Source organism: Galeopterus variegatus, unplaced genomic scaffold (assembly GCF_000696425.1).
Source record: "Galeopterus variegatus unplaced genomic scaffold, G_variegatus-3.0.2 Scaffold185, whole genome shotgun sequence".
NCBI classification, from domain to species: domain Eukaryota; kingdom Metazoa; phylum Chordata; class Mammalia; order Dermoptera; family Cynocephalidae; genus Galeopterus; species Galeopterus variegatus.
In genome coordinates, this window is record NW_007726296.1 from 741,387 (window position 1) to 751,680 (window position 10,294).

The 10,294-nt window shown below is 53.8% G+C and overlaps 1 protein-coding gene across 1 annotated transcript in view; it reads right to left on the minus strand.

The window, feature by feature from the left end:
• Nucleotides 1–10,294, minus strand: part of SLC6A6 (solute carrier family 6 (neurotransmitter transporter), member 6) — a 47,160-nt gene that overhangs the window by 12,597 nt on the left and 24,269 nt on the right. The window contains exons 6-9 of the mRNA XM_008564395.1: nt 9,715–9,818; nt 9,461–9,585; nt 5,101–5,213; nt 304–441 (exon numbers count right to left, since the gene is read on the minus strand). Coding sequence (XP_008562617.1) covers nt 304–441; nt 5,101–5,213; nt 9,461–9,585; nt 9,715–9,818 — 480 coding nt within the window. The remainder of the gene's footprint in view (nt 1–303; nt 442–5,100; nt 5,214–9,460; nt 9,586–9,714; nt 9,819–10,294) is intronic.

A 10,294-nucleotide genomic window follows, 5' to 3' on the forward strand; every position in this document is an offset into this window, starting at 1 on the left:
CAGATGCCCACACGCCTGCAGGCCTGGCTGCACGGCAAGCGACCTGCAAGGCAGTGATGTTTACATGGCACTGCCTGCGGGCTTTACCGGGAGGTCTGAATTTACCCTGTGTCTCAACCCTTTCAGGCCTGACAAAGGCCACTGTACACAGCCCTGGGTGAACAGAGCTGTTGTTAAAATGGATTTTGGCTGAAGTGCAACTTCCCCATGTCTTTCAGGACAGGGGGACCAAGGGCAGTAGGTGGCAGCAATCTTGCCATGGCAACAGGAAAAAAGGGCGTGTAGGGTGAGCGAGCCACCTACCTCTGTCACCATCGTCAGCCCCAGCAGGTAGCTGATGCTACACACGATGGCGATGAAGATTTCCCGACGACAACCCTTCCTTAGGAAGGATGGGTAAAGATCAACCAAGGATGTGATCTGTCCTTCAACTTCAACAAACTAAGGAGGAGAAGAGAGGAGAGGAGAGCCGGTGAGTGCCCCCCGCTGCTCAGAGGACAGCCTGGGCTCGTGCAGTGCGGCCAGGACCAGGAGAGACTGGCTCGAGTCAGGAGTCGCCCGCAGACGTGAGAGCCTGGTCCCTCAGGGCTCTGCCCGGCAAGGCCACCTTCCGCTCCTTGGAGCCAGACCTTGTACCGTGTGGCAAGCCGTGGTGGTCTGCACCTGTGCATTTTTCTTAGGCTGTTCCTGTCCCCAGAATGCCTTTCCCTAATCATCTAAGATCAGCTGGAGAACGACCGCTTCTCTGAAGCCAGTGCTGACCCTCCACCCTGCCCGATCGTGGCGCCTGTGTGCTGCCGTGACAACACCTTCCCCAATCCCCTCCCCCCCCGCCCTGTGTCTCGGTCCTCTCTGAAGGCAAAGGTGGTGCCACACTCATATCTGGCCCTTGAGTGCCCAGCCCGGCCAGACACTTGTGGCTGCTCAGCAAACATGTGACAAATGGGTAGACCTCAGCACTCCCTTGCTGGATAACCCGGGGCACGCCTGGGCCTCAGTTTCCACATCAGTAACACTCATATCTGGCCCTTGAGTGCCCAGCCCGGCCAGACACTTGTGGCTGCTCAGCAAACACGTGACAAATGGGTAGACCTCAGCACTCCCTTGCTGGATAACCCGGGGCATGCCTGGGCCTCAGTTTCCCCATCAGTGGTAGACCTCAGCACTCCCTTGCTGGATAACCCGGGGCACGCCTGGGCCTCAGTTTCCACATCAGTAGAAAGGAGGTAGGTTCAGGTCAGATTCACACAGTAGTTTTTCACCCTTTGGGGATGCATGCACGCATGCCCATGTGTGTAAGCCACATGCTGCCTGTGACTCCAGGATCCCACTGCTGGATTCCCATGGTAAGGAAGCTGATTTGAAAAGTCCCCTCCATAGGTCATGCTCTGGGATGATTCTCAATCTGAGTCTTCCCATCTTTGTGCCTAACAATTTATCCTGGAGACTGTTCCATATCATTACATAGACAGCTGCCTCGTTTTTAAAAAGATGGCATAAAACTCCAGCCTGTGGCCAGGTACCACTGATCTAACTGATGCCGGACTGACTGTTCCAGACGTCTGCTACGTCTGTTGTGCCTGCGCAGGCAGCAGCTCCTGGCCCCATTTGCCTTTAGGCATGTGTGCACGTGTATTTGCAGCAGCCTCCGAAGTGAACTTCAGGGCTAAAGGGCACACAGAAGCATTTTGAATTTGGCTACACTCAAACTGCCCTGCCAACCAACACACCCTCTAAGGCCGATTTGACTCCTTTAAAAGTTAAAAATGTTGACCCATCTGTTGTTCTATCTGGGATAGGCTTTGGGGAAGGTTGTTTCTCCAGCAAGAAACATCTAACAAGACAAATCCAACCACCTCCTCCTTTGGGACACCTCACAGGAGGATCAAGGAAAGGGACATAAGAAGAAAATCCTTTTCATGGGCTGAAGGGGGCCGGAGATGACACTGTGGAGCCCGGAATCAGGGAAAGGGGCCCAAAAGAGAAGGGGATGCTTTTCTGACCTCCAATTGATGTGTCAGCTGAGTGGTTTCTGAGCCTAAATAGCAACTGAATGATAGCAAACCTGCAGCTCAAATGTTAAGCTTCAAAAGAAGTTTAAAACAAAGTTTCTTTCCTTTTTTGAAGAGGGGAAATTAAAGACAAGAGGCTACAGTGTCACTGTGAGTCAGGGCCAAGACCAGCTCAGACACCCTCATTTCCAAGTTCCCTGCACTTCTAGAGAGCACCACCCCCCTCCACCAGCCTCCTGGGCCGCCCTCACTTAACAGCTATGTGACCCTGACTTCTCCAAGCCTGTGTCCTACTCTGTAAATGGGAGGATCTGCCCTGCTTGGCAGGGGTATCGAGAAAGATCTGAAAGTATTAGAGTGAATTGGCAGCTAGGCGATTACTGTTAACCCACATCAGGGGCTGGGCTGGGTGAGATCCCGGTGTGGGGGAGGGGAGGCTCCCACTCTCCTCTCCTAGAGCTGTTTGTTCACAAATGCTGTCCCCCTTGGGCAGCCCAGATATCAACAGGCATTTGCACCACGTGGGTGAATTCCCCACCCCATCTCACCAAGAAACACACATGCTGGCTCCTAGGACAGGGAGTGAGCTCACGCCAATGCCAGGGACCCCTGAGGAGTGAAGGGTCACACTCCCTGGAACACACCGATGCTGGCGTGAAGCCTCTGCCTGGATCTCTGCACCTCCGTGCCAGGAAGCTATTTTGGGGGAATTCAAAGGGAAGGCTTCTCTAAGTCTCAGTTTCCTCGGCTGTAGAAAGGGTGATAGTAGTCCCCAGGCATCAGGACACTGCAGATTAAGGTGCTAATGTACAAAAAGCCAGGAGAAGGGCTGGGGATATGGGACGGGGAGTTGTTGTTTAATGGGGATAGAATTTCAGTTTGGGGAGATGGAAAAGTTCTGAGATGGACGGTGGTGACAGTAGCACAGCGATGTGAAAGTCCTTAATGCCACTGAACTATGCACTTAAACATGGTTACAATGGTACATTTAATGTTATGTATATTTTAACCCCCACATGCACATAAAAAGCCTGGCATGAGGCCTGGGACCCGGTGAATGCTTCACACAGTGGGGCTTGGAGTCCATCTTGGTGCTGACTGTGTAGGTGGCACGTCACTGGCACCTGCAAAGCCTCCTCCTTTGTCAAGTTCACTAGCACAGAGATGTGGAGGAAGCAGCCCAACCTGTGCCATCAGACGCCCGTGGTGCCTCATTGAGCTCTGGCTCCAGGAAGGGGCCTGAGAGTCCCCACCCCTGCCCCTCGTTTTGGGTGATATCAGGCAGGTCGCTTAACTGCTTTGAGCCTTGAGGTCCATGCTCTGCAAAGCAGGAGGAGGAGCCGCCCCCCCGCCCCGAGGCTGGCTTTGAGAGCCCCCCCCCCCTCAGCATGCCGGCTGCATGGCCCAGCAGAGAGGTGCGGGTCCTCAGCCAGGCCCCTGCTGTCTGCTAGGGACAAAACCTAATGAATAACCACCTCCACCGGCTCAGGAAGCAGCTGGCAAAGCCCAAGTGGCCTGTTTTGAGCCTGTGGAGATGTTAGGCCTTGTCACGTATTAACCTCTGTTTTTGTTTTTTTCCTTCCACCTAGAGCTCTACATGACATTATAAAAACCATTGGCTTAGGGCCTCTGAAGGCCGAACTCATTGATGAGGGATGATTAATGGAGTCCGTCCTCTTGCTTGTTTACACAGCTCGAGTCTATCAACAACTACAGAAGTATTTTGTTTCCAGTCTCCCAAATGTTTTCATTCTGTCCTCTCCGCTAATCCTGGTCCCCTCTCTGCCAAATCCCTCGCTCCGTTCTTGACCTTGCTAGCTGACCGCCTCCTCTCTCTGGACTCACTCTCCTCTGCCTGACCTTCTAAGATTTTTTCCTCCTACTCAGCTCTGAGTCCCCGGAGACCCGCCCTGTGCACTGGCTTTGAAGGCCATGGCCCCTGGGGAGGGCAGTGAAGGGCTTTCCTGAACTGGCTGCAGGCTCCGGCCTCTCACAGGGTCCCAGTTGACCACAGACTTTCCATGGGGCAGTGGGACCCCCGACCCAGACTGCACAGACTCCTGCCTCATCCCTGTTTCTCAGTGACTAGACTGCATGGTGCCACCTGCAGGACCCTGACTGGCCTTGGCACATGACCACCCACCTGCATACTGTAATCCCCCACTCCTGGAGTGACACGTGCTCTAAACTGTTATCTTAACAAAGCCCCAATGAAAATACACCTATTTCCAGGGAAAGGGGCCCAGGAGGTCACGTGAATTGTCTTCCAACCACCACCGACTGCTCTATGCCAGGCACTGTGACTGGTGCTTCACACAAGGCAAGGTAGGTATAAACACAACCATTTGCCAGATGAGAAAACCGAGGCTTAGAGGGGAGGAAACTTGCCCAACGTCACACAGCAGTGGGCGGGCTTGGACCTGTGCTGCTGCAGAGCCAGGAGTAGCCACTCGCTGGCCCTCACTAACATGCCCTGGCAGTGAGTTGCCTTCCAGTGGGGGCCCGAGCCCTGGAGGGATGGGAGGTGGGGTTCAGAAGTACAGGAAACAACCCCCGCATAGAAAGAGCCCTGTCCCCAGAGGCAGAAGTCAGGACAGCCAGAGGACAGGGCGGGTCTGACGAGGCTCCCCAGCCTGAGCTGTGCATGAAGCACTGGTCGGGGCAAGTTCACTGCCCCGGGAAGCATAGGACACTGAGTGTGGGTCAGACTCCTCTTGCCCCACTTGTGACACTGATCAACTCATGCCCCAGTGATGTCAGTCCCTTCCTGCCCAGATGCTCCAGGAGAGCATTTCATTACTTTTGGGGTCTTGACCTTCTATTTCTCATCTATGGCTTGATTTTAACCACACCCCCTGGTCGTCCCTTTCCCCTTGCTGGGGTGACAGCCTCGAGCTTTGGGCCCGACGTTTTCTTGCTGCTGTCTTGAAACCTTTTCTACGCCTGGTGTCCTGGAGGATCTCTTGCTGGCTGAAGCTGCTACAAGTCTGATTGGAGCCGGGGCAGGGGTTGGACCCCCTCATGGCTTGGATAAGGAGGCTTTCCCAGAATCAGGCTCCCCCAGGGCCAGCCCAGGACTCATACATACCTGGCTATCCAGTCCAAGCAAGAGAATCATAATGAAAAACAGAATGGACCAAAACGTGGGCAGCGGCATCATCGTCACGGCTTTCGGGTAGGCAATGAAGGCCAAGCCAGGACCTAAAGGGAGAGAAAATGGGAGGGGGGACAAGGGGGATGCACATCAGTGGCCAGGCCTCTGTGGGCACCAGGGCTTACACAGACACTCAGACCTGAGGCAGGTGTCCCACACCCAAGCGCAGGGAGGAGCCCGGGCTGAATTCTTGCCTGGGGAAGGAGACCAGGCTTGTCTTGCTTTGGGGTGGGACGTACCGGGGCTCAGGCGGGGCCCGGTTTAACATCTGTCTCCTACACAGCATGAATGGCCTCCTCACAAACCGGAATCCGTACGGACACTGGTTGTTTGGGACAGGACACAGGACTGAGCCTCGGACTCGGTCTGCCAGGGACTCAGGAAAAGGGGGACCCCACTCCCAAACCAAAGCCATCACGTCAGCAACATTTGTGGAAGGAAGCCAGGGGAAAGTTCTGGTTATCTGACTACTGAAGCCTTTGTTTGCAAAGAAAACGTTTCCATTTTTGATCTAATGGCTAAAACATCGTATGAGTGGAAGGGAAAAAGAACACAAAACCACACCCAGCAGGACCAATGCCTCTTCAGTGGGGCATGTGCGGCGCCCGCTCATGCAGCATCAGAGCCAAGACCTCATGGCTTGACCAAACAAGGCCAAATGCTGAAAGGACCCAGGCACAGGGGCAGGGTCCCGGGCCTGGGAGGCCCCTGCTACAGTCAAGTCCTTACTTCATTTCCTCTGTGTATGACCTATGCCCTCTTGGGGCCTCAGCTTCATAACTGAAAAATGAGGGTCAGGTGACTGTGAACGACTCACAAGGAGCCTTCTTGTGCTCTGATTCTCAGAGGTGGACACCGTTTCCCTAGAAAAGGGCTCTGGGGTTCAAAAGAGGGCACCAGGACAGAACTGGGGGGCAGAGTCGGGAAGACAGGAGCCCTGCCAGCTCAAGAGGTGGACACCGTTTCCCTAGAAAAGGGCTCTGGGGTTCAAAAGAGGGCACCAGGACAGATCTGGGGCGCAGAGTCGGGAAGACAGGAGCCCTGCCAGCTCGGGGTGCCTTTCTGATGATGGAAGTCATCCCGGAGGAGTCAAGCAATGTCTGCTCCTGTCACCAACTAGCCTGAGAGCAGATGCCAAGGCAAAGAGTCTAGTCGTCAACTGATAACCTGTGGGTCCTAGAAGGGGTTGGGAGCAGGCCTAAAGGGCCTGGACAGAAAAATAAAGTAAGATCTACAACTAAAAAAAAGAAGTCAAGAAGTGGGAAACAAGAAGGTCTAGAGAACAGGAGACGTGGACAACTTCTTACAGCAAATATCAGAAACCAAGTGAATGGCTTAAGAATGAAAAAATGAAACAAAATAAAACCAACGTTGCAATGCAGTGGAACCAGAAACCACATTACATGGCATTAACTCCAAATGAGGCAGAGAAGAGCAACTCCTTTTACAGTCTAGAGTCCACTCGGCCTGAGAAAACCTGACCAAAACGGTGTCCTTGGGCGGTGACAGAGTGGTTTGTCACTAGAAATGTGTGATGCTAGAAAGTTCCATGAGAAGTGGAATGGGGGCTGGCCGGTTAGCTCAGTGGGTTAGCACCCCACCTTGTAACACCAACGTAAAGGGTTCGGATCCCTGCACTGGCCAGAGCCAGAAGTGGAACGGTGTTCCTACTGACCCCAAAGCTGCCCAAAAGAATGAGTGTGAGGGACAAGGGCTGGGTGTCCCCGGGATGCTGGGAAACGCCTTTGGATTCAAAGTCGAGGTCAGAATCCACAAGGGTCCCGCGGGTCTCCCACCACGTCAGCTCTGGCGCTGCCTGGTCCTCAGCGGGAAAGGGACCAAGTCCAGCGACTGCGAGACAGATGTGAAATGGGCCCCGCCGCCCCTGCTGCTCCCGCTGCCCCCGCCAGGGCGCTGCAGATTCTTAATTGGCTCGTTTCTGTATTTCAGTTTTGCCTCTCAGCCAGCTTGCAGCAGAGGGTCTGAGCAGCCTTCTCTAAAAGCGTGCAGGGGCCTCTACAGAGAGAAGCCCGGGAGAAGGAACACAGCCACTCTGAGGATCGGGATGCCTCCCTACTGGCAGAGAATGTGCCTTGTGACATCTCGTTTGCACTCTGTTTGGCTACAAATAATTATCTCATTCAAATGCACTTCGCTCAATATGGTGCTTGTTAAAAGCTTATTAGAGAAATAATCACCCTTCAAGTGCTGGCTGTTCAGATATCACCATGGGGGATAAATGACAAGATCTTTGAAGTGGACGGGAGGAAGCAGACAACTTAGGCTGATGATATATACGTATATGAAAATACCTAGCTGTCAACAGAGAAAGACATATTTTATCTATCTATCGACATCTCCCACCGCCAAATGCACTCCATGCTCCTGGCGACTCCCCATCAGCTGGAATTGGTTTGCAAGCCCTCAGTTGGAGAAAGCCATCTGCAGAGGAGCTGTAAACTGTCCCAGGCTACTCCTCACCACTCCACTGCCCAGCTCCCAAATGAGGGTGACTATTTCTGGAATTACTTTCTGTGTCCTCAGCCTCTGGCCTGCCTTTGGGGACCCTTAGGAAGTGGGGGCAAACCTTCAGTCCTGTCCGAAGGTTCAATCTGAAAGCAGAGGCAGTGGACAAGTGTGGGGCTGAGGTGTGGACTTGCCCAGGTGGTCCTGAAGCCTAGGGGGTTTCTAAGGATGGGGCCCAGCAGTGGGGGTCTCTGCCAAGTGAGGAGGAAAGTGAGCAGAGCCGGGGGCTCCAAGAAGTCAGAGGAGTCCACCCAAATTCTTGCACTGGACTGGACAGAGGGGGTCACCTGGGTCCAGGGTGGGGTGGGAGGCAAGAGGGGGACGTCCCCATGTCAGAAGGGCCTGTCCAGCATGTGGTAGGTGGAGGAGCAGTGGTCAGGGTGCCTGGAGACCCTTGCTCTGAACCTAACCAGCCCGAGCAAGGCCCTTGCTCTCAAGTCACTTGGTCGCCTTACCTGAGAAGCGGATGTCTAAACACACAGTGCCAAGGTGTCCCCTGACTGTCCAAAGCTAGGGTTCTATGACTGGGGCACCAGAACACGGCCTTGTGTTCAGATACAGTAAGAAGGGGGAGGTCAAGGCAGTGGAACAGCAGGGACTCCAGCTGTGCCTGACTCTGCTCTGCAGTGGTCTCTGGAGTTACGACCCTTACACCCTCCCCTGGGCTTGAAAGGAATCACAGACCAGGACCCTCCCCTGCCTCTGGTTGGCCCAAGGGAGGCTGTGAGAAACAGGAGGTCAGCAGCAGGGGGCAGAGGGGAGGGCCGTCAGTGTGTAAAGTAACAAAATCTTCCAGGCAACTGACGCCCCTCCTCCAACTGAACTGAGCAGTACTGGGGAAAGACGGAGAAGCCGGAAAGGTGGACTTTGGGGGTCCTGGGAGCCTAAAGTAATCCCATAATCAAAGTCACTGCAGTTTTAAGACTGTCAGCCCAGGACTTCAAGCAGCCATGGCCAAGTCCAGGCACTGGAGATCTTGTGGTAAGGCTGTAGGATTCTATCAGTTGAAGACCCCATAATCCTCAGGTTCCAAAACCATCCTGCTGGAACTCTGGGATCCTAGGTTCCAGAAGTCCCAGACTGCAGAATCCATGATTCTGAGACTCTGTGATTCTCCACACCTATGACTCCAGGTGTCCCAAGGAGGAGTACCCGGCCAAATGGGCCCCCACCCTGAGGGAGGATGGTGTCCTCACAACCTACCCCCAAATTGCATCTGTCACTGTCCCAAAAAGTAGCCTTCTGCTCCCACTGTCCTCATCTGTGTGCCCCTCCCCCCACGCGGTCCTGTGCCAACGGTGGTGCCTGACACAGAGTAGAGCCTCCATAAATAGATGTCGGTGGAATGAATGAATGAGTTTGCTCAGAGGGAGTGTGCTGGGAGCAAAGTGCAAAATACAGAAACCACGACTGAGAAGGTGGCAATGGAGTGCCCACTGGGCCTGAGGTATGAAAGTGGTTTCTGTCGCTGAAACCAGGAGTTTGCTGGGAAAGGAAGGGTGGGGGAAGACCGTATAATGTAGCTAAATACTCCCCAACTTAACCACACCCCGTGCTTCTGCCACCCCTTGGGCCAAATTGCAATAAATGTTTAAAATTTAGCTTTTGTACTCTTTGATATTTGGGGGACATGTTGGTGGGGGGGTCCATTTTAGAAACCAGGCTCGTCCCCCCCAAAAGCCCCCTAGGGTCTGGCTTCATGCCTGCAGTACTTGTCTTACACACTAGGTGGCAGTGCCCACCACCACTGCCACCAATACCACCGTACCTGACTCAGCCACATCAGCAATGTCCACCCCTTGCTCTTGTGCCATGAAGCCCAGGATGGAAAAAATTGCGAAGCCAGACACAAAACTGGTACCACTGTTCAGGCATCCCAGCAGCATACAGTCCCTAAGTTACACATATGTCAGGGAGCAAGTTAATTCACAACACAAGGAAGCCACGCTCCCTACTTCTCTTTTCTCTTTAAACATCATCATCATCTCTAGAGTCCGCCAGGCCCGCCGGCGCAACACTTGCCTGTACGAGTTGTACTTGTACTTGTTGTAGCTCCCCAGCGAGGTCATGGCCCCCAGGCAGATGGCATAGGAGAAGAATATTTGGGTCCCGGCATCAATCCACACCTGTGAGGGCGAGGGGAGGTGGCGAGGAGAGAGAGAAGGGGCCGTGAGAGCCTGTCTCCTGGAGGGGGTGGCGCAGGTGCCTAGCCACCTGGCGACAGCTGAGGACAGGACCTTGTAGTTGCAGATTCTTGACTCTAAGTGGAGCGTTTGTGCTGAAATCCAAGCTGCCTTTCAGGTAACACTGAGCTGCAATGAACCCCAGAAATCAAAGAAACCCCCCTCCCCAGTCAGCATCAGGGTTAAGAGTCAGGGCTTTTGAAGCACATGGATCTGGATTTCAACCCTGGGCTCGGTTTTCACATCTATAAAGTAGGCTCCCCTGCCCTGCCCCACAGAGCTATTTTTCAGCTTCAAAGAGTGAAGATTTAGCCCAGTGCCAGATGTACAGTAAGCCTGTTAGTCAAGGCTGCTATCCTTACTGTAATTGTTACTACTGGGGGACCCCTGAGTTGGAATGGAGAGGAATTCCCTAAGGG